At 42.6% G+C, this 27,754-nt stretch overlaps 4 protein-coding genes across 9 annotated transcripts in view; 2 read left to right on the top strand and 2 right to left on the bottom strand.

Annotated features, from left to right (window-relative positions):
* JAM2 (junctional adhesion molecule 2) overlaps positions 1-7,982 on the top strand; it is an 82,130-nt gene extending 74,148 nt beyond the window's left edge. For both annotated transcript variants that reach the window (XM_055567769.1, XM_055567767.1), the window contains 2 exons: positions 5,354-5,396; positions 7,285-7,982. In XM_055567769.1, coding sequence (XP_055423744.1) covers positions 5,354-5,388 — 35 coding nt within the window. In that variant the 3' untranslated portion in view covers positions 5,389-5,396; positions 7,285-7,982. The remainder of the gene's footprint in view (positions 1-5,353; positions 5,397-7,284) is intronic.
* A 6,011-nt stretch (positions 7,983-13,993) lies between these two features.
* ATP5PF (ATP synthase peripheral stalk subunit F6) lies at positions 13,994-21,374 on the bottom strand. Of its 3 annotated transcripts, none has more exons than XM_055567770.1 (4): positions 21,236-21,374; positions 17,591-17,761; positions 14,778-14,902; positions 13,994-14,174 (listed from the first exon to the last, which is right to left on the bottom strand). In XM_055567770.1, exons 2-4 carry the CDS (start codon positions 17,752-17,754, stop codon positions 14,137-14,139), a joined length of 327 nt encoding a protein of 108 aa, XP_055423745.1. In that variant the 5' UTR covers positions 17,755-17,761; positions 21,236-21,374; the 3' UTR covers positions 13,994-14,136. The 3 variants fall into 3 exon arrangements, with proteins under 3 accessions (XP_055423745.1, XP_055423746.1, XP_055423747.1); XM_055567771.1 differs by having other exon boundaries at positions 21,103-21,240; XM_055567772.1 differs by lacking the exon at positions 21,236-21,374 and adding an exon at positions 18,749-18,888.
* Positions 21,199-27,754, top strand: part of GABPA (GA binding protein transcription factor subunit alpha) — a 37,982-nt gene continuing 31,426 nt past the window's right edge. Inside the window, exons 1-2 of one of the 3 annotated variants that reach the window (XM_055567766.1) lie at positions 22,100-22,296; positions 25,048-25,187. The gene's annotated coding sequence lies outside the window, so the exon portion shown is untranslated. Of the gene's footprint in view, positions 21,318-21,694; positions 21,844-22,099; positions 22,297-25,047; positions 25,188-27,754 lie in introns of those variants that run through there. The other 2 variants (XM_055567764.1, XM_055567765.1) reach the window with 2 other exon arrangements.
* Positions 21,343-22,020, bottom strand: LOC129643364 (zinc finger and BTB domain-containing protein 45-like). The gene is made up of 3 exons (XM_055567773.1): positions 21,752-22,020; positions 21,579-21,653; positions 21,343-21,480 (listed from the first exon to the last, which is right to left on the bottom strand). Exons 1-3 carry the CDS (start codon positions 21,980-21,982, stop codon positions 21,475-21,477), a joined length of 312 nt encoding a protein of 103 aa, XP_055423748.1. The 5' UTR covers positions 21,983-22,020; the 3' UTR covers positions 21,343-21,474.

The following is a 27,754-nucleotide window of genomic DNA, read 5'->3' as shown; positions in this document are numbered from 1 at the left end:
CCTTGAGCAGAGAGGTAGCATCTTCATACTTAATTCTTAAAACTCACACTGGCTGCTCTGTTGAGAATAAACTGTAAAGGTGACAAAGCATGGAGGAAGCAGAGAGGCCAGTTAGTTAATGACTAAATAATCTAGACAAGAGCAGATGGGGGATACTCCCAAAATGATGGTGTCGACAAGGTCAAGAAGTGATGGTCAGTCAGTTCAGTAACTCAGTCATGTCGGACTCTGAGACCCCATGGATTGCAGCACACCAGGCTTCCCTGTCCATCACCAACTCCCAGAGCTTACTCAAACTCATGTCCATCAAGTCGGTGATGCCATCCAACCATCTCATCCTCTGTCATCCCCTTCTCCTCCTGTGCTCAATCTTTCCCAGCATCAGGGTCTTTTCCAATGAGTCAGTTCTTCCCATCAGGTGGCCAAAGCATTGGAGTTTCAGCTTCAGCATTAGTTCTTCCAATGAATATTCAAGACTGATTTCCTTTAGGATGGACTGGTTGGATCTCCTTGCAGTCCAAGGGACTCTCAAGAGTCTTCTCCAATACCATAGTTCAAAATCATCAATTCTTTGGTGCTTAGCTTTATGGTACAGCTCTCACATCCATACATGACTTCTGGAAAAACCATAGCTTTGACTGTACAGACCTTTGTTGGCAAAGTAATGTCTCTGCTTTTTAATATGCTATGAGGTTGGTCCTAGCTTTTCTTTCAAGCAGCAAGCATCTTTTAATTTCATGGCTGCAGTTACCATCTGCAGTGATTAAAGTCAGCCACTGTTTCCACTGTTTCCCCATCTATTTGCCATGAAGTGATGGGACCAGATGTCGTGGTCTTCATTTTCTGAATGTTGAGTCTTAAGCCAGCTTTTTCACTCTTCTCTTTCACTTTCATCAAGAGGCTGTTTAGTTCTTCTTTACTTTCTGTCATAAAAGTGGTGTCATCTGCACATCTGAGGTTAGTGATAATTCTCCCGGCAGTCTTGATTATAGCTTGTGCTTCATCCAGCCCGGCATTTCACATGACGTACTCTGAATATACATTCTGGAGAAGAAAATGGCAACCCTCTCCAGTATTCTTGCCTGGAGAATCCCATGGACGGAGGAGCCTGGTGGGCTATAGTCCATGGGGTCGCAAAGAGTCGGACACAACTGAGCGACTTCACTTTCACTTCACTCTGAATATAAGTTAAATAAACAGGATGACAATATACAGTTTTGACATACTCCTTTCCCAATTTGGAACCAGGCTGTTGTTCCATGTCCAGTTCTAACTGTTGCTTCTTGTCTTGTATACAGATTTCTCAGGGGGCAGGTCAGATGGTCTGGTATTCCCATCTCTTTCAGAATTTTCCACAGTTTGTTGTGATCCACAGTCAAAGGCTTTGGCATAGTCAATAAAGCAAAAATAGATGTTTTTCTGGAACTCTCTTGCTGTTTCCATGATCCAGCGGATGTTGGCAATTTGATCTCTGGTTCCTCTGCCTTTTCTAAATCCAGCTTGAACAACTGGAAGTTCACAGTTCACGTACTGTTGAAGCCTGGCTTGGAGAATTTTGAGCATTACTTTGCTAGCATGTGAGATGAGTTCAATTGTGCAATAGTTTGAACATTCTTTGGCATTGCCTTTCTTTGGGACTGGAATGAAAACTGACCTTTTCCAGTCCTGTGGCCACTGCTGAGTTTTCCCAATTTGCTGACATATTGAATGCAGCACTTTCACAGCATCATCTCTTAGGATTTGAAATAGCTCAACTGGAATTCCATCACCTCCACTGGCTTTGTTCACAGTGAAGCTTCCTAAGGCCCACTTGACTTCTCATTCCAGAATGTCTGGCCCTAGGTGGGTGATCACACCATCGTGGTTATCTGGGTCATGAAAACCTTTTTTGTATAGTTCTTCTGTGTATTGTTTCCACCTCTTCTTAATATCTCCTGCTTCTGTTAGGTTCATACCATTTCTGTCCTTTATTGTGCCCATCTTTGCATGAAATATTCCCTTGGTATCCCTAATTTTCTTGAAGAGATCTCTAGTCTTTCCTATTCTGTTGTTTTCCTCTCCTTCTTTGCATTGATCACTGAGGAAGGCTTTCTTATCTCTCCTTGCTATTCTTTGGAACTCTGCATTCAAATGAGTATATCTTTCCTTTTCTCCTTTGCTTTTCGCTTCTCTTCTTTTCTCAGCTATTTGTAAGGCCTTCTCAGACAATCATTTTGCCTTTTTTGCATTTCTTTTTCTTGGGGATGGTCTTGATCACTGCTTCCTGTACAATGTCACGAACCTATGTCCATATTTCTGCAGGCACTCTATCAGCTCTAGTCCCTTAAATCTATTTCTCACTTCCACTGTATAATCATAAGGGATTTGATTTAGATCATACCTGAATGGTCTAGTGGTTTTCTCTACTTTCTTCAATTTAAGTCTGAATTTAGCAGTAAGGAGTTCATAATCTGAGCCACAGTCAGCTCCTGGTCTTGTTTTTGCTGACTGTATAGAGCTTCTCCATCTTTGGCTGCAAAGAATATAATCAATCTGATTTCAGTATTGATCATCTGGTGATGTCCATGTGTAGAGTCTTCTCTTGTGTTGTTGGAAGAGAGTGTTTGCTATGACCAGTGCATCCTCTTGGCAAAATACTGTTAGCCTTTGCCCTGCTTCATTTCATATTCCAAGGCCAAATTTGCCTGTTACTCCAGGCATCTCTTGACCTCCTACTTTTGCATTCCAGTCCCCTATAATGAAAAGGACATCTTTTTTGGGTGTTAGTTCTACAAGGTCTTATAGGTCTTCATAGAACCATTCAACTTCAGCTTATTCAGCTTTACTGGTTGGGGCGTAGACTTGGATTACTGTGATATTGAATGGTTTGCCTTGGAAACGAGCAGTGATCATTCTGTCGTTTTTGAGATTACATTCAAGTACTGCATTTCCTACTCTTTTGTTGACTATGAGGGCTACTCCATTTTTTCTAAGGGATTCCTGCCCACAGTAGTAGATATAATGGTCATCTGAGTTAAATCCACCCATTCCAGTTCATTTTAGTTTGCTGATTCCTAAAATGTCAATGTTCACTCTTGTCATCTCCTGTTTGACCACTTCCAATTAACCTTGATTCATGGACCTAATATTCCAGGTTCCTATGCAATATTGTTTGTTATAGCATCAAACTTTACTTCTATCACCATTCACATCTACAACTGGGTATTGTTTTTGCTTTGGCTCCGTCTCTTCATTCTTTCTGGAGTTATTTCTCCACTGTTCTCCTGTAGCATATTGGGTACCTACTGACCTGGAGAGTTCATCTTTCAGTTTCCTATCATTTTGCCTTTTCATACTGTTCATGGGGTTTTTAAGGCAAGAATACTGAAGTGGTTTCCCATTCCCTTCTCCAGTGGACCACGTTTTGTCAGAACTCTCCACCATGACCTGTCTGTCTTGGGTGGCCCTACATGGCATGGCTCATAGGTTCATTGAGTTAGACAAGGCTGTAGTCAGTCGGTGATGGTATTCTGAATCTGTTTTGAACAATTTGCTGATTGGATGTGGGCTGTGAGGAGAAGAAGAAAGAAATCAGACATGGCTTCAAGGCTCTGGAAAGGATGAAGTGTGAAAGGTTTACTGAAGTGTGAAAGGTTTTGGGAGGAGCATGTTGGAGAGTAGGTTGAGGGTAGGTGGACACCTCAGGAGTGCTTTGCAATTTTAATATTTGAGATTTTATTACACTTCCAAGTAGAGATAATTAGTGAGTAACTGAGCACATGAATCTGGGGTTAAGGAAGCTTCTTAACTGGAGTTAACCAGGGCTTCCCTGGTGGCTCAGATGATAAAGAATCTGCCTGCAATACAGAACACCCAGGTTTGATCCCTGAGTCAGATCCCCTCAAGAAGAGAGCAGCAACCCACTCCAGTATTCTTATGTGGAGAATTCCATGGACAGAGGAGCCTGGTGAGCTACAGTCCATGGGGTGGCAAAGAGTCAGACACAACTGAGCGATTAGCACTTTCACTCTTCTTAACTAGAGTTGGGAACTTAGGAGCCACTGGTGCGTGAGAACTGTATGAGGTCCCCACAGTCTCCAGTTTACGTGCGGCTGGTTTGTCACTGTCCTCCTTGTATGCATGGAAATGGCAGACCCAACCTGGAGCGTATGGGCATTCTTCTCTCCTCAGCCACCATGGCTTCAAATGCCATTGATTTTCTGTTCCTAGACTTGCTCCTCAATGCTGGTCTCTGAGCCCCATAACATCCCAGGACAAGTCCAGGGTGAGGTCTGGTTAGCAATAGTTAGTTCAGGGGTGACCTTGAGAAAGCAGAGTAGCCGGATGATATAGCCACAAACCCCAGGCAATTGTGAAGATTCCTGCTTTTATTAAGATGGAAAGTAATTGTAGGGAGGGTTATGAACGGAGGAGAGGCATCATCTTATATATGGAGAAAGGCTGACCACACTATGGTGAGGGAGGTTATTATCTTTCATCCAATCACAGTGTGTGTCTATTAACCCAGACAGTAATCTGGGAGAAGATATCTTTATTCCTAGATATGTCTATTTGTCAAATCCATCTCCCTGGAAATGTATTGGATAATGAATTAGATGTTTCATTAGCTTGTTAGAGCTGCCTTAAAAGTGCCATAGACTGGTGGCTTAAACAATAGAAATTTATTTTCTCATAGTTCTGGGATCTAGAAGCCCAGACCTCTTTCTTTGACTTAAAGATGGTGCTCTCCCTGTCTTCACATGGTCTTCCCTCCATCCATGTTTATGTCTAAATTTCCTCTTCTTATAGAGATATCAGACATACTGGATTAGAGCCCACTCTAATTAGTTTAGTTAATTTAATTACGTTTTTAAAGACCGTGTCTCCAAGTACAGTCACATTCTCAGGTACTGGGGGGAATTGGGACTTGAACCTACGAGTATTTGGTGGGAATATAATGCATCCTGTAACAGATAACTGAAATAATAGTCACTGTGTAAAACTTTTTTCCCATGGAAAAAATGAAATTTGAGGTTGTAATGATCAAGCTTTCAAAATGTTAGATCTTGATGAGTTGGTGAGTTAAAAGTTAGTAAGTCTCTGGTTTGCATATTCTGAAAACTTTGTTAGTATCTAGCCTGAGGCTACAAGTAGATTCACAGGGCTTCACACATACTGATATATTGTTGCATGCTTTTCTCTGTGAATATCATCTATAAGTTAGGAGTGCTGGGCTTTTTATACCTGGCTAGGATAAATATTCTTCTTCCTGTTGAGAAAAATATATGGAGGTAATATTACCTGAAAGAGGATATGTATTTTAGAACTGGAAGCAATAATGTAGTAAATGTTCTTTTTTATATTCCACAAACAGGAAGAGTAGTTCTGCATCCAAAGCCACTACCATAAGTGAAAATGTGAGTATTTTTAAAGCATATTTATAGAACAAATGTATTTAGGGAGTCCAGCAGGGAAATGAATTAATTGTATGGAATTGATGGATTTCTGCGTTTAATATACCTTGTATCCATGTCTACCATTGGTCTTTAGAAGGAACTAACTAAATGTTAGCTCACATCCCCGGCCCGAGATGGCTGCATTTGTAGAGCAAGTGGGGCTCTCCCATCCCATTATTTTCTGTCCTGGTGTTTTCTATTGTTAGTCAGCCTTCTTAGCATTATTAGATCTGGCATTGTCAGCTCCATTTTAAAGATGAGGAAACTAGGACACGCTTGTCACAGGATGACAATGGCCAAGCTGGGACCCACGTACCTTTATCCTTGTCAGCTTGACCGAGCATATGGCTTCCCAGAAGATCTGAGGGTCCGTACTCTCCTGTAGTTACTCAAAGCTCTTGGAAATTTAAGGGGTATGGAACATCCTCTGCTTTTGCAGAAAGGAACATTTCAGAAATCCTTGAAAAGATGCAAAAATTATCAAACTCAGATGGTTAAGGGAACATAATTTGGACGTTTGGACTCTCGTGTAACGGCAACCCACTCCAGTACTCTTGCCTGGAAAATCCCATGGACAGAGGAGCCTGGAGGGCTGCAGTCCATGAGGTCGCTGAGGGTCGGACACGACTGAGTGACTTCACTTTCACTTTTCACTTTCATGCATTGGAGAAGGAAATGGCAACCCACTCCAGTGTTCTTGCCTGGAGAATCCTAGGGACGGGGGAGCCTGGTGGGCTGCCGTCTATGGGGTCGCACAGAGTCGGACACGACTGAAGTGACTTAGCAGTAGCAACAGTACTTTTCATTAGTAAGCACTCCAGAGAAGCAGTCAATATGATCATTGCTCAGATTTTATAGCTCTTTGGATGGCTATTCAGCCTTCTGGACTAGCTTTCAGGAATACAGTGGGAGGAGAGAGGTTTCCCATGTTTTTGAAGTTGAATTCCTTGACAAGTGGAGTGCTGCTTCCCTAAATTCCTTAGTACATTCTTCAGGGATTTGCTTAGGTTTCCTTTCAGTAGATCTTGGGGTGAGGTATGGACATCAGTTTTTTAAACACTTCAGTGACTCGGATAGACACTAACCTTTGAGACCTACATACTAACCCACAGAGTTTTTTCTACCAGAGATTTAAAAAATTGTCTACTCCAGAATCTATCGTGGAAGTCACTTTATTTTGTGGTTTATAATACCAAGGCCTGTTGTTCCATAGAAGACAACCAACATGGAACTCCATATTTGCTCCTATAATTTGTAGAAAAATACTCCTCGAGTGTGGAATAAAATAATCTCATCCCACCAAACAGGAAGAGATACTTGGTGGCTGTGTTGGAAGAACAGAAGCCTCACTCTTTTTCTTGGTCTTCCTCTCTGTTGCCTTCATTAGCTGAGAACTAGTCTCCAGTTTGTGTTCTGCCCTAGAGCAGGGTTTCTCAAACTTGGCACTACCGACATGTTCTTCTAATTCCTAGACAAGAATTTATATAAGAAACAACAGTTTCTTCTAAGGCTTGTCTAATTAATTTTTGTAATTTCACATAATGCTTTGCTGTGGGGGCTGTCCTGTGCATGTAGAATGTGTGAGTGTGCCAGTAGCTTCCTCCTAGCAAACAAGACTTCTCCTGCTCAGATTCCCATTCCTATTTCTTTACTCTTTAGGTACAGTTTCAGAGATTTGTCTCCTAATATTTATTTAACTGCCAATAAAATAGATTGGATTAAATATATTTGGTTTGTACCTGCAAGATTCTCATAATGGGTATATCTTTATACTTGTAAGATTTCTATATTTCTTAATATATGAATTAATACATCATATTTAAACTTGATTTTTTCTTTCTTTTCCTAGGACTTCAAGCACACAAAATCCTTTATAATTTAAGACTCCTACCTTGGCGATACACCAAAACCACAGTTGTTGCACAAGTTATTAAACGGTTATAAAACAGCTTTGTCTTACATTTGCAAAGAGGTACATGAGGATATGAAATTGGTATTGCATTATAATCTGTATGACTGCTAAATCACTTGAAATTTTTATACAAATAGTTCTGTCAGCACCTAAAATACAAATCTGGCTCCTTGTGTCTTGACAGAGGTAAAGGAATCAAAATACTTTGTAATATTCTGGGGCTTGTGAAATGTTCAATATCCTAGCTTCTAGCAAAAGTTACTAAAATGTATCATTCTGGTTGTGAAATGAATCCACAGAGTATGAAAATATCAGCTACATGCACCCTCTGTGAGAGTGTGATTTGGAGGGTTCAGAAAAATACTCTGACAGACACAGAAGGAGCCTCTGGTCTCATTCCTGCCAGAATCCTCCTTTTCCTCTTGTCTAATCCTTATTCTGCTGCTCGTTTATCACTGATCTAGTCACAGAACGGTGGCAGAATGGGTCTCATACCCAAGAATTTCACTCTGGGTTTACTTTCATTTCTGAGAACCACAAGCAACATGAAGAAAAATACCTGCTACCAGAGCTCACTCACCTGGTGTGTGTCCTCCATTTCTTCATTAAACATCATTTTGAGAGTCTAACACAAAGCCAAGTGTCTTATTTCACCCCCAGAGCTGGTTGTTGCCATTTCCTTCCCCTGAGACTCCTTTGAAGGGGATCAGTGACCTTGACATCAGAACTTGCCACTGGAGCCGATGCACATAACCTTGTTGATACCTGTCACTGTGTGATGGTGACTTCACATCTGTCTCTAAAAACCAAGCAGTGAAATTTTGCATTCAGCCAAGTCCCTTGCTGTTATGGCCAGTGCTTTGCCAGTCCTTATGGCCAAGTCAGGGATATGGAGGGGAGGAGCGATTGTCTAACCAGTAAAATGAGATGCAACAGCTTGAGCTCCCTGTGGTTCCTGGCACCCTGTGCCACACTTGATACATAGAAGACACAGGAGAAATGAAATGAAAAAATGGGTCTGATCATCTGGTTTCTCAACTGATGGATCAGGAAGACCTCCAGCTAGTGTTACAAAGTGAAAATTCCAATGATCCGTGTAATAGAGCAATTAGATTGTGTTAATAACATAATCATCTCGAACTTATTTTGATTATTCAAATCATATTGAAAAAACAATATGGCTAGGGCGTTCCCAGTTCTAGGCAAATCTAGATGAAAAGGTCTCTACCATTGACAACTTTGAACATGGTTAAGCTGCTTTTGGACAACAGACCCTGGTGACTCAGATGTTAAAGAATCTGCCTGCAGTGCTGGAGATCTCAGTTCAGTCCCTGGGTCGGGAAGATCCCCTGAAGAAGGGAATGGCAACCCACTCCAGTATTCTTGCCTGGAAAATTCCATGGACAGAGGAGCTACAGCCAATGGGATCCCAAAGAGTCGGACATGACTGAGCAACTAACACTTTCACTTTTCAAGCAGCTTTTAAAGGAGTCCACTCTTTTTGCCGTGTGTGCTAAGTTGCTTGAGTCCAATTCTTTGTGACCCTAGCAAGTCCCTAGGATTCACTGGACTGACAACTGGATTAAGTACTCACGTAGAGCCGAATATATGCCTGGACACGTCACTAGTCTGTGACATTCAGTGATTCTCACCAGAATTCTCACCCTTCCAACATTTTCTGTAAAGGGCCAAGAAGCAGATAGATCAAACCATACAAGGCCATATGGTCCCTGCTACAACTGCCTGGACTGTCCTCAGCGGTGCCATTTTTCATGCCATTGGAGCATGAACAATAATTTTTTAAAATGGTCTCATTTGTGTTATTTCATAAACAGTAAGCTATTGAGGGTAGCAATATCAATAACCTCAGATATGCTAATGGAAAAGAGTGACACCACTCTTAAGACAGAAAGCAAACAGGAACTAAAGAGCCCCTTGATGAAAGGGAAAGTGAAAAAGCTGGCTTAAAACTTAACATTCAAAAAACAAAGACCTTGGCATCCGGTCCCATCATTTCATGGCAAATAGATGGGGAAACAATGGAAACAGTGACATATTTTACTTTCTTGGGCGCCAAAATCACTGCAGATGGTGACTGCAAGCCTGAAATTAAAAGACACTTGCTCCTTGGAAGAAAAGCTATGATAAACCTAGATAGCATATTAAAAAGCAGAGGTATTACTTTGCTGACAAAGGTCTGTCTAGTTGAAGCTATGGTTTTTCCATACATACATCATACATCATATGTATAGATGTGAGAGTTGGACCATAAAGAAGGGAGAGTGCCAAAGAATTTATACTTTTGCACTGTGGTGTTAGAGAAGACTCTTAAGAGTCCCTTGGACTGCAAGGAAATCAAACCAGTCAATCCTAAAAGAAATCAGTCCTGAATATTCATTGGAAGGACTGATGTTGAAGCTGAAGCTGCAGTACTCTGGCCACATGATGTGAAGAACTGACTCATTGGAAAAGACCCTGATGCTGGGAAAGATTGAGGGCAGAAGAGACGATAGAGGATGAGATGGTTGAATGGCATCACTGACTTGATGGACATGAGTTTGAGCAAGCTCTAGAAGTTGGTGATGGACAGGGAAGCCTGGTGTGCTGCAGTCCTTGGGGTTGCAAAAAGTTGGACACAACTGAGCAACTGAACTGAGTGACTTGATAAACAGCAAGCAGTCGGGATCTGGCCCAAATGCAGAGTTTTCCAACTGCCAGTGGACAAGCATTAAAAACAAAACATTTATCATTATAATTCTTAGAGCACTTTTTGTTTCCATGAAGTAAAATTGTGTTGTATAAAGGTTAGGGCTCTAGAATCTAATAGCAACTTTTGTTTTAATTATATCATTGACTGTTGTAACTAGATTTATTTTTAGTGGGGAGTTTAACCTAACTAAATCTGGAACAATTGTTTTTCAATACAGCCTTGCAAAGAGCTTCCGTCATCTCACAGTTGGTTTTGTCTGATTAGTCTACATTAAAAATAGCAGAAAGTGTTCAATTTTTTAGCCCATTTAATGGTGCAGGGGAAGAGTCATCCACTTATTGTTGTTCAGTGAAACCCAGGAAACTACTCCCTCTTACTGTTTGGAGCTACAAGGCCAAAGCTTTAGCTGCTCAAGATGAGAATCTTGTCTCTCAGTCTGGGAACCTACCAGCTTCTCCAGTGCTAAAAAAAATGCTCTGAAAATAAAGTGCCGAAACTATTTATTAAACACTTTATATATAACGTCATGGAGGGTGGGGTGGATAGAGGTGAGGGTATATAAAATCTCATTCACCTCGATTGTATAAAAAGAGGGCAATGCCCTCATTTTACAGATGAGGAGACCGAGATAAACTGAGTCAATGACTGCCAAGTTTACAAAACCAACTGAAGAGGCAGAGTCAATGTGACCCAGATCCATCTGATCCAGATGTTCTACACAAGATGTTTTTTCTCTGCCCTAGCATTCCTTCCTTTTACATTCTCACATTCTTCTCTCCAAGGACACCTTCCTTTCATCCTCAGTAATCTCTGGCCCATCCACTCCTGTCTAGTCTCACAGCCTGTGATGCTTTGTCCTTCTGCCCAGGTTAGAGTCATGGTGGGGAATTCCCTGGTGGTCCAGTGGTTAGGACATGGAGCATTCACTGCCAAGGGCCCTGGGTTCAATCCCTGGTCAGGGAACTAAGATCCTACAAGCCACATGGTGCAGCCAAAAAAAAGGTTTTTAAAAATGCTACAAATCCATTAAAAAAAAAAAAGTCATTTTATGCCCTCACCAGATACTCAAATCTTTAATCTTTTTTTCAAGATTGAAGCAGACCATTATAAATACATTTATATTACTACCACTCTATCTGTAATCAGTTTTTAATCTGTTTATTCAGAGACTCCATCATTCATTGGCACATTTTTAACTACTTTTATTTCCTGCTACTATCTCATACCTTTTGTCTTCTGGTATCTCCCCCCTCGATCACCCCTTCTCCTAGGAGCAATTCCAGTCTCACCATTCTGAAGGTTTCTTTGTTCCCTAGTCTCCCACTCCCCCACACCACCAGTCAGTTACCCTCGGATTACTCCCTTGAACACTGTCAACTCCCTTCTCACTCTCGACCCATCCCATTGCTAAAAGCTTTCACTCTTTTCCTTTACTTAGTCTGACCAAGGTCTAATCATCTTAGCCTGAAATTCCAAGTGTTAAATCACTCAGTTATGTCCCACTTTTTTTGACCCCATGGACTTATAGCCCACAAGGTTCCTCTGTCCATGAAATTTTCCAGACAAGAATACTGGAGTGGGTTGCCATTTCCTTCTCCAGGGTATCTTCCTGACCCAGGGATCAGACCCAGGTCTCCCGAGCCACAATCAGATTCTTCATAGCCTGAGCCATCAGTTGGTGACCAATTGAAATTCAGAGGTACCCCCAATCCACCCCCACCCATGTTGTCGTATAGTCACCCCTCCCTGTTCACGCTCCACCCTTCCTCTTTAGTTGCCTTATGCACCCATTAAACTGAATTGAGGTCGTTTTACCTTAACAACCCTTTGTTTCTCCTTGACTTGGAGAGCTGCTGATTCTCCTAACCACAAGGTATGTAAATTCTAGTTACTCTTCAGGACTCAGTTCAAATTCCACCTTCTCTGTGAAAACTTTCCTTGCTGGAAGAAGTTTCTTCCTTCTCTAAATTTCCATAGCCTTTGATTGGTTTTCTTCTGGCACTTCTTGATCTCCATTTAATACAGTTATATAGGACGGATTCCTTACCACCTGAGCCTCAAGGGAAGCCTGAGACAGAGAATGAATTGTCCAAATTGTCTTTGTCAAAGCTGTGAGTTCTATTCCTTAACTCACTCCAAGGCAAGTAAAGAGAATTTTAAAGAGAACCAAAACTGCAACAATTGAAGGCACCTGCCAAATAGCTATTTGAGCAAAGGGAAAAGATATCAAGGAATAGAGCAGAGGAAATGGTGAGGTACCTGTCTTCCCACTGTGTCTCAAAGTAAGGATCTGTTTTCGGTGGTCAAGTAGGCAGCTTGGAAAGTAGATAGTTGGTCTTGAGCCTTCCTGTCAAACACTGAAAGCAAACATCTGAAACAAGAGACTGTGGACTGTATGGCTGAAGTGGGAGTGGAGGGGAGTCTGGAAGAGACGGGTTGGAGTGGACCTCCCATTTAAGGTAATCTGCATGAGGAAAGCTTCTAGCCCACACAGCGCTCCAAGAACTCATACATTAAGCGTCTAACGAGCGTCAGCACTATGCTGCCACACCAAGGGCAGCAAGAGTCAGAGGCAGAAAATCCTACGCTAAATGGAGTTAAGTGAAAACTGCCTACAACAGAAGCCCTCTTTAGTTGTTAACAGTAGCACTAGACAGACACGTAACAGGCAGGCACATGTCCGTTTCTGGTTCCCATACCTTTCCTCAACTCAAATTTGTCCTTTTAAGAGCACCGGGGCTTCCCTGGTGGCTTAGACATTGAAGAACTCACCTGCAATGCAGGAGGACCCACGTTTGATCCCTGGGTCAGGAAGATCCCCTGGAGAAGAGAATGGCTACTCACTTCAGTATTCTTACCTGGAGAATTCCATGGACAGAGGAGCCTGGCTGGCTATAGTCCATGGGGTCACAGAGTCGGACACGACTGTGCAACTAACACTTACACTTTCACCAGGTTTAGATTTCAGCTAATATGGTATGCCATAGTAAAAATCTATTCCTTTCGAAGTGAGATAACCTAGTAAGAAAGACTGTTTTTTTCGACTTCACTTAAAACAATCTCCAAAGTTTTACTAAAGAGATGTATTTATTGACACGACAGAGTGTCAGATTTAAAAAGGCACAGTTGCCTTTTTAAAAAAAAAGAAAACTAAAAAATAGAACTGTCTACTTACTGAAATTTTGATGCACCTGCTCTGCCACTTATCTGGCACATCTACTTGATATTCCATCCCCTGGGCAAACACCACCATACAGCTTAAATCTATTTTCAAGGAAATTCCTTTGTAGAACCCTCCTCTCCTCCACCCCCAGCTTTCCCTGATCTATCTGCATAGCTTTGTAATAGAAACAGTGACCATTACACTGTAAGGGGAGAGGAGAGAGGTGAGTTATTGGGATAATAAAAACATTTAAGACAGGAGATGGAAGTTAAAACATAAAGGTAAGTCCCTGGACATATTCACAGTCACACCCAAGTTCCCTGAAAAAGCTATGATCAATGATTTCTGAACCGTTTCTTCATATTCTGGGAGCAGGTGTGACATCCCCCACTGAGAACACTCCTTCCTTCAGTCAGGGTGGCTCCTCTCCAGAAGTAAGTCTCCAAAATAAACAGGACACCTCAACACTCTGAGAAGAATCTGGCAAGTTCGGGGCAAATGGTACTCGGTTAATCCAAGGTTTCCATCTGTTTTTATATAACCAAATAGGAGGATCTAAAAACAAAGAGTTCGGGGACTTCCCTGGTGGTCCAGTGGCTAAGACTCCAAGCTCCCAATGCAGGGGGCCTGGGTTCAGTCCCTGGCAGGGAACTAGATCCCACATGCTGCAACGAAGAGATCGCGTGCCACAACTAAGATCCAGGACAGCAAATAAATAAATATAAAGTAAAATCAATCGATTAAAAAAAAAACCAGAATTCAATACACTCAGCTGTATACCTAACATCACCAAATAATTTATTTGAAATCAGAATTAAAAGAACATTTGACAGCTAGGAAATGTTTATTCTGTTACTTGTGGCCAGCTGTACAACTAATCTAGGACAAATTACCAGATCAATTTTACATTACTTCTTCAGGACTGTGGTTTCTCGACAACTTCGAACTTGGGGTCTAAAAAGAGGAAAGAAAGGTTCAAACTTAGTCATATTGCAATAAAGCATATTTTCTAAAAAACTTTAATATTTATCTCATCTATCTTCCAATTTTTTAAAGAAACATCTACACGTAAATATAACTTAAGATTTATTTAGGACTTAAAATGAACCAGGCTCTATGAATTTACATATATTACGTCATTTAACTACAACTAAGACGACAGTATAATCTTACCCAAATGTCAAATTAGAAACAGGGACCAGTTAACTATCCAGAATCCCACAGCCCATAATGATACTGTCAGGCGTTTGATTTTAGGTCCCCACCGTTTAACCTCTATGCTATGTGATCTCCTCCACTGGCATTTACCAAGGGCTTGCCACACATGCCACTGTCCTAATACCTTCACATGTTCAGTTCAGTTGTTCAGTCATGTCCAGCTCTTTGCGACCCCACGGACTGCAGCACGCCATGCTTCCCTATCCAGCACCAACTCCCGGAGCTTGCTCAAATTACATTCACGTGTAATTGTCATTTAATCCTCCAAACAACCCATGTAAATATTCTCTACTTAAAATGATCTCCCACAACAATGAATCTGTGATTACAAAGACTTACCTTCAAACGTGAAGTTAGGGAACGTATTCATGTCTGCTTTACCATACATTTGCTTAAGTTTAAAAAGCTCCCGGTCTAGGTCTTGCTGATATTCTGGGCCAGCATCAACAGGTCCTCCAGATGTCCTGTAGTGTACATGACCAAGTGAAAGTGTATTTTAAACATTAGTTTACAGAAACAAAATTAAGTTTCACAGATCTTCCGAGCATAGACAAGAGCAGACTTTTCTGAAAGGTAACAAGTATTTCAATTTGAATGTAAATGTAAAATCAAACAATTTTAAATATGATGAGGGTTCACACAAATGAGGCAACTTCAAACAACATTCAAGGTCTGTCAGTATCAGTGTTATTAAAAGTCAGAATGTCTCAGCGTCTGAGCAGCAATAAGGTGTAAAGGCTAAGTCTATGCGCTCGGAGTGAATAACTGTTTGTTTCATTGTCAGTTCTACAATCTAGTTACTGTGTGAACTAGAGCAAGGCATGAAGCACTCTAAACTCTAGTTTCTACACCGACAACTCCAAAATCTTACCTGACGGTGCTGAGAGAATTAAGAGACTGTGTACATGTACCACTCATGGACCAGTGCCCGGCACACCATGAACACGCAATTATCTACTATCACTGTGCTTTAAATCAAACACCACTGAAGGGTTTAAGTCTGTAACAGCGGCCTATCAAAGAAGCAAATTACTTCCTATCCTCAGGGGTTTTACCATTTACAAGAAAGAAAAAAATAGCATTTATAAACATTTATGCCGAGAGGCAGTCAGTTTAACAAAAAGCTACTGGAGGTGAGGGGTCACTTTTGCTAAGCTAAACAGGGAGATTTCATTTTAAAAAGGTGGCATTTGTGACAAACCATGCATTTGGGTCAGATTGTAATTTGAGACATTCTAAGACTCAAAAGCAAGGATGATAAGGTGGGAAAGCATTGGCTGTATGTGGGGAATGCTAATAGCCTAGATGGAAAAGCTAGCAGGACCCAGATCACAGGAGGCCCAGAATATATGGTCTGGGAGTCTGTATTTTGTTTGCTAAGCAATAAAATGACAAAATTAAAGAGTTGTGCTTTGTAAAGATAAACACAGCATCATGGATCAGCTGGGCTTCCCTGGTGGCTCAGATGGTAAAGAGTCTGCCGGCAATGTGGGAGACCTGGATTTGATCCCTGGGTTGGGAAGATCCCCTGGAGAAGGGATACCCACTAAAGTATTCCTGCCTGGAGAATCCCCGTGGACAGACAAGCCTGGCAGGCTATATAGTCCATGGGGTCGAAGAGCTGGACACAACTGAGCGATTTTCACTTCACATACCAGCAACGGGCCAATTAGACCTAATTAACTATTTGCACAAATTCTTGTTTGTCATAATGTTACTGCCCGTTTAACAATGAACAATATAATAAAAAAATTATAAGTGAAAATTCCATCAAGGCTAGTATTTTCACCTATGCCTATGATAAGGCATAGGATCTTACTTGTTATTTCCACAAAAAAATACTAAGCCAGCTCTAATTTAAGAACTTGTTAATGATGTTTCTTGTCATGGACTCAGTTTTCTTCTATATCAGCATGTACAACAGAAACTTTCTATGATAACAGAATACTCTGTGTCTGTGCTGTCTAACATGGTAACCACTAGCCATATCTGGTATTGGGCACCAGAAATGTGGCTAAAAGGCAAATGAGGAATTGAATTTTTATTTATACTCAATTAGAATTTGAATAGTCACATGTGGATAACAGCCACAGAAATATATAGCACAGTTCTAGATAGAGCCTTCTAACTGGATACTTGATGATTGACGATCATTGTCCAGTTCTTGGATCCACAAGCTTTTGGAAACATTACTCTTCCATGCCACCTTTCAAATGTACCAGCTAGAAAAGAGGATTCCTTCCAAGAAGTTCCTCAAACACTGAATGTGTCAGTACCTTATCACTTAACCTATTTTACCTTCTATTATATTTACTTGCTTACAAACTTTCTACCCTCTTAAACTTAAAGAATATTATGGAAATGCCAAGTGGCTTCTTTCTTTGTAGCCCACCACTCTCAATAGTCCGGTGCTCTGCATATGGTAGACAACTAAATAAAACAAAACTCTGAACTAATCTATATCACTTGCCCAAAGATTTTGGGGTTAAATCTGATGATGGCTAAGGTCATTAATCACCTTCAAAACTGTGTGGTTCTGTAATTAGGTTTTCCCTGGACTTGCTTTATGCCATTTCAGAGTCTTCTGTCTTTTGATAGTCCCAGAAATATATTAATTATGGAAGTAACGTTAAAAGAAAAAAATGCTGTGCTTATACATTTCTCCCCAAATCAATTTAGTGGTCCCAAGATCACTAAACTAAGAGAATATTCTGAGTATATTTTCCCCATAATTAGTTTTATGACCTTAGGATAATCATTGTCTAAGGGGCTTAATTTTCTCAAATATGGTTCCTAAATGATTTCTAAGATCCTGGTATGGATCTTGTATGAATTGTATGGATCTTGTATGGTATACCTGTATGAACTGACTCCAGTTTATAATAAATGACATTACAGTGGGGATATATCTAAAATGGCACTAGATTTAATGCAATTCTCCCTGGGAATTCATAATATAAAATTTGGGACTTAAAAAAATATATCAAGGTCCTCATCTTTTTCTTTTGGAGCAGCTAATGAACCTGTACCACAGGGATCAGCTCAGTGAAGGTCTTAGACACTTTGAAACGCCAAGTAATTCTTTACCATCTCAAAACGTACATACTTTGAATATGCACATTAACACCAAGGTCGGTGATCTGCCCACTTACTGTCGCTTAGTTCTATATTCTCTAATCTTGTCCACGAAGAGTTTCTGCACAGGATCAAGCTCCTTATTAAATGCCACTGCTGTAACACCAATGTTCCTCCTCCAAGAGACTGAGATTGCAGACTGAACAGCAGAGGACAACCTGAAGAGTCTCTGAAGAATCATGGTGATCCTGTTATTGGAAACAAGAACCAGCATGTGAAGCTACATTAAGATTGACATAATTGTAAAAGCCCTGTAAAAGTGTTACGGTGGGTACCCAATTCTACTAAGTCACCTGACCAAAGATCCTTTTCCCTCTCGACCCCTCACTGCAAGTGTTCTGCTGCTCAAGTAAAAGGCCCTGGGATCTAGAATTCAGAATCACTCAGGCCTGCATGCACCTCCACTAGGTCAGATGCAGAAAGAAAGCACAAAATCTGGGATGGGGTGTTTCTTCTCCACGAACTTTTTAGTCTTGACTGCCCACCCTCAGCAGAGAGACAGTAATACTGGTTCCCAAATTAGCCTACCAGGTTCCCCTGACTCCCTCACAAGGCAAAAAGGGATATGAACAGGGAGCCTGCAGACAGCTGCCTCAGCCTCAGTTTGCATTTCACAGGCCCACAGGGAGAGAACTGCTCCGTCTGGTACAGCTGCAGGATTCCAGGCATTCATGAATACTGTAAAAACCCGATCTGAGGCTAAAAGAACCAGCAAGAAAAAACAGCAAGGGAGTCCAAAACAAAACAAAACAAAACAACACACACACAAGGGAGTCCACCAACAAGAGAGGGAAAATCAAGCAGTACAACCTCGTTATATGCAAACAGGAATTCCAAAAGAAAAAGAATAAGGAGATCATAGAAAAATTAGAAGAAATTGACCCAGATTAATAAAGGGCTGACCAAGCCGTGTTGGAATGATAGAGTCACACTTCGATATAGCCTGGTAAAACTTCTGAACCTTAAAGTGAAACCCCAAAACGCTAACATGATTCCCCAGGCTCCCCAAATGACTCAAACAAGCACCGTCACACCGAACTATTAAATTATAACACTACCGCTCAAAGTGTGGTCTGAGGACTCTCAGTAGTACAGTGTTAATGCTCCACTATAGTATCAAAATTGGGAATAAGCATTTAGAAACTTTTACAGCAATCTGACAGAGTAATTCATACCTGCAGAATTCAATAGTGAAAGTGAAAGTCGCTCAGTCACGTCCAACTCTTTGCGGCCCCATGGACTACACAGTCCATGGAATTCTCCAGGCCAGAATACTGGAGTGGGTAGCCTTTCCCTTCTCCACGATCTTCCCAACCCAGGGATCAAACCCAGGTCTCCCGCACTGCAGGTGGAGTCTTTACCAGCTGAGCCACAAGGGAAGCAATTAAGAGTTCATATTTTGTGTCTCCATGTTTTGTCTTTCATCTACTACATTTTCCAGTAATTCACTTTTACTGGATTCTTCAAAGATATCCACAAGGGCTAGGGGGAAAGTGGCCCTTTACTAGTGAGAGTTGGAAAGCATTAAGCTAGAAGGCTGAAGAGTGGCACTGCAGTTCTCTAATCGCGGCGGGGATGTCCCACAGGAAATACCTGGCAATGTTTGAAGACATTTTTGGTTGTCCTGACAGGGCTAGCCTCTAGTGGGTAAAACCCAGCAAGCTGCCAAAATCCTATAACAACAACAACAATAGCAGCCTCCCCACAACAAAGAAATATTTGGTTCAAAACGTCAATAGTGCCGGGAAGCCCATGAAATAGCACATAAAAAGACTATCAAAATAAATCCTACAATCTACCAAATATCCTTCACCTACAGGATGAAAGAAAACTATTTGAATGACCTTAAGGTGCTACTTCCCTGGTGGCTCAGATGTAAAGAATCTGCCTGCAATGCAGGAGACCCAGGTTCGATCCCTGGGTGGGGAAGATCCCCTGGACAAGGGAATGGCAACCCCCTCCAGTATTCTTGCCTGAAGAATCCCATGGAGAGAGGAGCCTGTGGGCTATAGTCCATGGAGTCACAAAGAGTCCGGGACACAACTGAGCGACTAACACCCAAGGTGCTACTTAATATCATTCTCACTTCACACATACAGAAACTGTGGCTTAGAGCTAAGTACCTGATCCCAGGTTACACAACAGAATCTGACAGGACACAGATACATTTTTAAAATTGTGCAACTCAGTGTATACTTTCCCTTTTGGCAACATAAACACAAACAACACTTCCCAATAGGGTCACCCTAACATCTGTTCAGACCTAGGTATTCTGCCAAGTACTTCCATACATATTCTCTCCTGGTACCCTTACAGCAATCCTGTTAAGAAACAGAGCAAAGTATTCTTAAGCCTCCTTCACAGATAGTAAGACAATATGCAAGACAGTTGATTAATGATCCCCAAATCACACCTAATTGTGCGTGGTCTTCTTCCTGAATTCCAAACCTATACATCAACATCTCTCATCCTTTCAGAAGTCTTATCTTGCTCTCGAACTCAATTTATCTAAAAAATGAACACATAATCTCACTATCAAAACTTGTTCCTTTTCCTCTGTTTCAGTTTTTTCCCCAAAGATTGAATATCTATTGAGAAACATACACGTCATTACACAAATAGGTATTGACGTGTCCGACTCTTTACGACCCCATGGACTGTAGCGCACCAGGCTCCTCCATCCACGGAATTTTCTGGGCAAGAGTACTGGAGTGGGTTGCCATTTCCTTCTCCAGAGATCTTCCCGACCCGGGGATCAAATCCGGGTCTCCCGCATTGCGGGCAGACGTTTTACAGTCTGAGCCACCAGGGAATCCAAATAGGTGAAGTATCAACTATGATTAAGCCCTCTATCCAAGTACTATGCGAGGCCACGCACGCCAGCTATGACAGGGATTGGACATACGCAAAGAAATTGGGGAAAGCAACAGCTAGAAAAGAACACAGCATAAGAAGAGGCCCTGTGCTGAGAGGGAGTATGGCTCTCCCGTTTACAGTGACGACTGGCCAGTCCAAGGTTAGTGCTTTCCTCCAGGAAACCGTGATGTAAAACAAAAGCTGCTTAACCAAGTTTCAGCACTACCAACATCTTTAGGTTGGCGTCCAAACTTGTAAGATGACCATTGTCTTTTTCTCTCAAGTTCTATTCCTAAATAGTTCAGAGCCACCTCCCACGCGTCCGGGATGAGCAGGCCTGGCTGCAGACCGGCCCCGCGGACATGACCTTGGGCTGCCCCAGACGGGCTGCAAGTCCACGAAGCGCCGGCCTCCCTGCAGCCCGCGCCACCCTGTGAGCCAGGCTGGCCCTCAGAGCGGGATTTTCTGGCTACTTATTGAATCTACAGCAAACTTCAAGGCCGAAAGGCGCCGAGGTCGAAAATGACCCCGGGCCAGGCCGTGAAGGCGCCCCGGGATATAAGATTGCTCTCTTTTCCAGAGTCCTAGAGGGAAAAGGGCATCCCAGACCTCGTGCAGAAACCCAAACCCAAGTCCCAAAAGGCCACGTTAGTCCAGTTACCCTCCCAGTCACCTTGCACTCAGTGCCGAACCGCCAGCCACCGCCGCCGCCGCCCCGTTCTACTTCCGGCCCTGGCTCCGCCCCCACCCGCCTACCCGCCATCGCAATGCATTATGGGCCGCCGTTTCAGACGGTGGACACTCACCGGACAGGAAGCGTCTCGGAGACACTCTGCGACCGGACGGCTCTAGGTGAGACAGAAGCCAAACAGGAGGAGGAAGTGGAGGGTAAGTGCTTCCGGGTCCTCTACTGACGCCTCCGCCATCTTTCCTTCGCCCAACTTGACCCGCTCTCTTTTTCCCTCTCGGAAACCGTGTGGTTTACGCATGCGCCCTTGGACTGGCCTGTCCCCTAGTTCAGTCCCCCTGGCCCCGAGTCAGCGTCCTATTCCTTGATTGACAGGGGAGAGGGGGGGTTGTTGAGGTATACGATTGTGCAAAGTGACAGTGTAAAACAAAGCGAACTGGGGCGTTGCTGCTCCCTTGTACCTCGTGAGCCTCCGTTGCCTTAGGCGTCCGTTTCGCGCAACCTGCTGGGAGTTGTAGTCCCGGACCCGGGGGTGCCTGGGAGGTGGGAGGGGGGGGTTGGAGTTTCTCTGCGCCGTTTTCGCGGGAAGGGCCCAGGGGCCTCCACTTCGAGTCGCGGGAGCTGCGGGTCTTACCGGGAGAGACGCTGCACGTGGAGCCCGCGCCGCTGCGCTTCTCAGCCGGCTCTGGAGTGCGGGCGGGGGCGAAGGGGCCGAATCCGGAGCGGGTGAGTGCGGCCGCGGGGGAGGAAGAGAGCGCGGGCCCGCGCGGGCCGGCTTCGTTCCGGGGCCTTCTCCCCCACCGCGGCCCCCCCGCGGCCGCCTCTGTGTTTTGTTTCCGCTGGTCCCCGGCGCTGTGACTCCCATTTCCGTTCGTGGAGACTTGAGGGAGCCGGGTGGGGAGGGGCGGGGGAGACTGTGCGGGGAGGGGCGGGGGGCGCGCGGCGCGGGGCTCCGCGAGGCCGCGCGCCCCCGGGGCCCGGGTAGTTCCTGTCACCTCTCGCCGCCACCTCCCCGCCTGTGCCCCTGCTCGGCTGTCCGCCGTGCTTCGCAGCCGCCGCGGTCGGGACCTGATCCCGACGCCCCTGGGATCTCACAGGAAGATGCCATATCGATCTTCTTGCCAGCTCAGCGATGCGCTCTCCCTTCGCGTCCAGTGGTCTTTCTAGAATTGTCTTACAGTTGCGTTAAAGCCATCTGTTTAATGTCTGTGGAGTCCATTGGGTTTCTTTTAAAAACGAGGAAGTGAGACGAGAAAACGATGGGTTAGTGTAGCTTGTCAGCTTTTTTAGTTTGTTTTTGCAGGCTGGAACATAAGCCAACAACGTCTTTGTGTTTAGGAATCCCAGTTTGATTAGGTTAACGGCAGGGAGGACCACGCCTAATGTTGCACTGCAAGAGATTAGTGATTTAGAAAGACTCGCGGTAGTTCTGAGTCTTGGAGGCAGCAAAGGTTTAGAAGGGCCCACGTAAGCAAAGAACTGGGCAGGGATACCGTTCTTAGGTATTGTCTTAATGTCAAAAGAAACTGGGTCAACTAGTTCGAAAGTGAGGTAACAATGAGTTCTCTCGGAATTTGATCCAAGCTTTCCAGCCTTAATTATTTTTCAGACAAATTCTGACGCTAGATGGACTTATGTCAGTTTTACCTGGATTGTGTCTACAGGAGCACTGACATGAGGCGTGTATCATCTTAAAATAACAATCTAAATAATGAGCTAGGTGTTTAATGGAGGAGCAGCAGGTGGAGGCTGAACAATTAAAACTGTTGACTTACTTCCCTCCAGCTTTTATTTATAAAACTTCAAGTCTAAAGGAAAATTGAAAAAATTATACACTGAAATTGTACAAGGTACCTTCATCCCCAAGAGACGCCAAGTTTGCCGCACCGTCTCTACACTTGCTTTCTCTCTGCATGTGTACACACAGATGTCTGTGTTTACTTTTTCTTAGCTATTGACTTTTATCTTTAAAAACCAAAAATGTCTTTTTTCTCAGACTATTTAATAGTATTTTTTAACTTGAGAAAAACTCCGAGATTACAGTTGTATTTATTTGTCCTTTATTTACTTATTGTCCTTCACTATGAAAACTTTTTCTAAACTCTAAACTAATAACGTGCTCCAATGGAGAATAATCCTCAAGTTTATCTGTGGCTTTAAAAGATAGTGGTAAATAGAACTATTTTAAAGAATCCTAGCCTTTCCTGGAATTTTTAGTTAAATATAAATTTGTATTCGTTTTGTGAAGTGTTCTGAACGCAGGTTAGGTTTAATCCAGGAAAAACCACTGTCAAGGGACATTTTCCTGTGTGGAAGGTCTCCAAATAGTACTGTCTTCTCCATTTTCTTAAGTATTGATGTAGAATCCTGGGCAGTTGGTTCCAGGAGAAGAGCTAAGACCCACTCAAGCAATGACAGCAAAGATTTGGACAGCTTGCCAAATGTCTCCATTGCTTCTTTAGGCTAAATTTAGAGAATTGAGAAAGAAGATCAATTCAGAGACTTAAGTAACACAGTGTTTTCCAAAAGTGTATTGGATTCATAGCCCAACACCCGACCCCCCCCCCCCCCCCGCTTTGGCACCCTTTAGAGACTGATCTCTAACTTTTTTGAAAGATCACAGTATAAATTTCTTTTAACAACTCTCTGTCTTAGTGCTTCTGTCAAGAGGTGTGCCAAGTATCCCTGTTGATCAAAGCCCTTAGGGCCATTTCTCTGGTAGTTACAGAAAACTGGATTCATCTTTTGGTGGGTGTGAGACAAAAGACACAATCAAGCCAAAGAGCAGGAGAAGAGATTTATTACTTAGAGCAAGAAGAACACTGGGGGATCTTTCCCAAAGCAGCAAAATTGGGAAAAGTCTTAAACTAAGGGTACATGCATATTTATGAAGGAGCTTGAAGGGGAGAGTTCAAGATAGGATTGGGGCAGAGGTTGACATCAACCAAGCTTTAGTTGATTGAAGTCACAAAGGTCAGAAAAGATCAATATTATCATCCTTTGGGTTATAGTTGATCTAGTGGTTGCCACTAGAGGAGGGTTTAAATTCTGCAGAGCAGCTCAAGAAAGTGCTTCGGGCTAATCTTTACCATGGAAACAGAACCTGGAGTTTTTATACTGATTTACTATCTTTGCTATTGTTATTCCTTAAGAACATTATTACTGAGATCTATTCAAGGGTAAGCATTGTGGTTAGGCTTAGATCTCAAAGTGGCTTAGGACAAAAATGGCTTCTGTTTGTCAAAAGCCATGCCTGATTCTTCTTTTCTGGGGACCTCCTAACCTATCTGCTTACGGTGCTTTCTTTTTGTTTGTTTGTTTTAATTGTTTATTTGAATTTTATTGGTCATGCTGCATGACCTGTGGGATATTAGTTCCCTGACTAGGGATGGAAACCATGCCCCCTACATCGGAAGCATGGAACTGTAATCACTGGACCACCAGGGAAATTCCTAAATTTCTCTTCTATTTTTCTGAAGTCCCTAGAAAATTCACTCGTTTTAAAAGTTGGTTATGGAAATGGGAGTGGACTTGCACGTGGACCCTGAAAAATAAAACAAATGACCCTTTTAAATGCTGTCCTGCTATAGTATAAGCCTTAGTCCATTTCTCACTTTTTTTTGTAAGGTTTTTATGCTTTGTGTGTTCATTATCTCTTTGTTTCTGACTGTTACTAAAGTTCCATAGTGTGTTCTTTCACATTTTCTTGCGTCTGCAGTACTCTCATCACAGGTTCGTGTATTGGCTCCTGCTTTCAGCTGTCTCCAGCAAAGCTACCCTTAACATACTATTATCAATCACTGTGAGAATGTCTCTGGAATGCTTATCTAAGGGCAAGATTGCTGGGTCATAGGTATAATCCCTGTATTTGAGCAAGTGCTGCTAGCTGTTTCTCCAGAGTAGTCAGTCCTGTCTGTCTTCCATCAGCAGAGGCAGGATCCCTGTGCTCCAAGGTCCCTGCTGCTCTTCAGTATTCAGCATTCTGATCTTTGCCACACACACCCAGAATAAGGTGAATAGCTTGAAGTGAGCTTCTCCTCGTGTCCTTAGCCATTTTGGTTTCCCTTTAGGTGAGTTTCCTTCTTTACCTGCTTTTCTAATTTGTCCTGACTTTGGGGGGATTATTATCAACTTGTTCACTGTGTATTCCAGTTATTATTTCCTTATCATATATGGATATTGGAAATGTCTTTTTCTACACTATATCCTGTCTGTTGAACATAAATCTTAACTTATATGTAATGAAATTATCAATTTTTTTCCTTATGATATATGTTTTTGGAATTTTAAGAAATGAATGCTTTTTCAAGAAATGAATCCTTTTTTATCCACAAGAAAAATTCCACCACTTTCTTCTATTAGTTTTATAGCTTTACCTTTCACATTTAAGTCGTCTAGATTTCTGGAGTCAATTATATGGTGTGAAATGGTTCTTATCAGTCTGTTCAGTCACTCAGGTGTGTCTGACTCGCTGCAACCTCATGGACTGCAGCACACCAGGCCTCCCTGTCCATCACCAACTCCTGGAGTTTACTCAAACTCATGTCTGTTGAGTCGGTGATGGCATCCAACCATCTTTTCCTCTGTCGTTCCCTCTCCTCTTGCCTTCAGTCTTTCCCAGCATCAGGGTCTTTTCCAGTGAGTCAGCTCTTTGCATCAGGTGTTCAAAGTATTGGAGCTTCAGCTTCAGCATCTGTCCTTCCAGTGAATATTCAGGACTGATTTCCTTTAGGACTGACTGGTTTGATTGGATTCTCAAGAGTCTTCTCCAACACCACAGTTCAAAAACATCAATTCTTTGGCACTCAGCTTTCTTTATAGTCCAACACTCACATGACTACTGGAAAAACCATAGCTTTGACTAGACGGACCTTTGTCAGAAAAGTAATGTCTTTGCTTTTTAATATACTGTCTAGGTTGGTCATAGCTTTTCTTCCAAGGAGCAAGCGTCTTTTAATTTTATGACTGCAGTCACCACCTGCAGTGATTTTGGAGCCCAAGAAAATAAAGTTTGTCACTGTTTCCATTGTTTTCCCATCTGTTTGCCATGAAGTGATGGGATCGGATGCCATAGTCTTTGTTTTTTGAATTGAGTTTTAAGCCAGCTTTTTCATTAAGAGGCTCTTTAGTTCCTCTTCACTTTCTGCCATAAGAGTGGTATTGCCTGTGTATTTGAGGTTATTGATATTTCTCCTGGCAATCTTGATTCCAGCTTGTGCTTCACCCAGCCCAGCATTTTGCATGATGTACTCTGCATATAAGTTAAATAAGCAGGGTGACAATATACAGCCTTGATGTACCCCTTTCCCAATTTGGAACCAGTCTATTGCTCCATGTCCAGTTGTAACTTGCTTTTTGACTTGCATACAGATTTCTCAGGGGGCAGGTAAGGTGGTCTGGTATTCCAGTCTCTAAGAATTTTTCACAGTTTGTTGTGATCTACACAGTCAAAGGCTTTGGCATAATCAATAAAGCAGAAGTAGGTGTTTTTCTGGAATTTGCTTGCTTTTTCTATGATCCAGTGGATGTTAGCAATTTAGATCCCTGAATCTTCCCTACCCAGGGATTGAACCCAGGTCTCCCGCATTGCAGGCAGATTCTTTACCAGCTGAGCCACAAGGGAAGCCCAAGAATACTGGAGTGGGTAGCCTATCCCTTCTCCAGCAGATCTTCCCGACGCAGGAATTGAACCAAGTCTCCTCCATTGCAGGTGGATTCTTTACCAACTGAGGTATAGGGAAGTCCAAAAATGGCAACTGTTTGAAATACAGGAGCCCCAAGGATCTGCTCATAGGTGAAAGTTGCTCAGTTGTGTCCAACTCTTTGCAACCCCATGCGCTGTCTTTACAGTCCATGGAATTCTGCAGGCCACAATACTGGAGTGGGTAAGCTCTTCCCTTCTCCAGGGGATCTTCCCAACCCAGGGATCGAACCCAAGTCTCCCGCATTGCAGGTAGATTCTTTACCAGCTGAGCCACTAGGGAAGCCCCTTTGATTTTTATAACATTCACTTATTAAACACACTTTAATACAGTGCCTACAAAAGGAGCAGCACTGTTCAAAGTTCTGTGTATACATCTGTCAACAAATACGCCTTCCCAGGTGAGCTTATGCTGTTCTATAAGGTCCCTACTGGGTTACTGCCACCAGTGTTTTGCTTTAGTGCTCATGTTGAATTCCTCAGTTTTAACACATAGTATCAATTAAGAAATAGGCTTTATGAAGAAAGGAAAGACTGACTAGGCTGTGGTCAGCAAGAAAGAAAAACAAAAGCCCTTCATTCTTCTGTCATCCCAAACAAAACCTGCTGGGGCCTAGGCATTCTGCTGGATATGCATGATGTGTATCTGTTCCAGTGGGGAGCCCCATCCTCTTATTATTATTCTTTCTTGTTATAGAGGAGCTGTGAGAGGAGCCTTAATAATGAGGGAGAAATCAGATCATTTTTATACCAGAAAGTCTAGATTCGGATGCCAGAATTTAGAGACTAAGTTATCAGAAAACCAGCTCCCCAGTAGTTGGAGATTTTTGGACCGGAGGAGACTTAACAACCCTCTCTAAAGTGGGAAAGAAGACTTACTAGTTTCCTAGAACTACAGTAACAAATTACTACAAACTTAGTGGCTTGAAAACACCA

This window comes from Bubalus kerabau, chromosome 2 (genome assembly GCF_029407905.1).
Source record: "Bubalus kerabau isolate K-KA32 ecotype Philippines breed swamp buffalo chromosome 2, PCC_UOA_SB_1v2, whole genome shotgun sequence".
NCBI classification, from domain to species: domain Eukaryota; kingdom Metazoa; phylum Chordata; class Mammalia; order Artiodactyla; family Bovidae; genus Bubalus; species Bubalus kerabau.
This window is presented reverse-complemented; position numbering and strand designations above follow the sequence as displayed.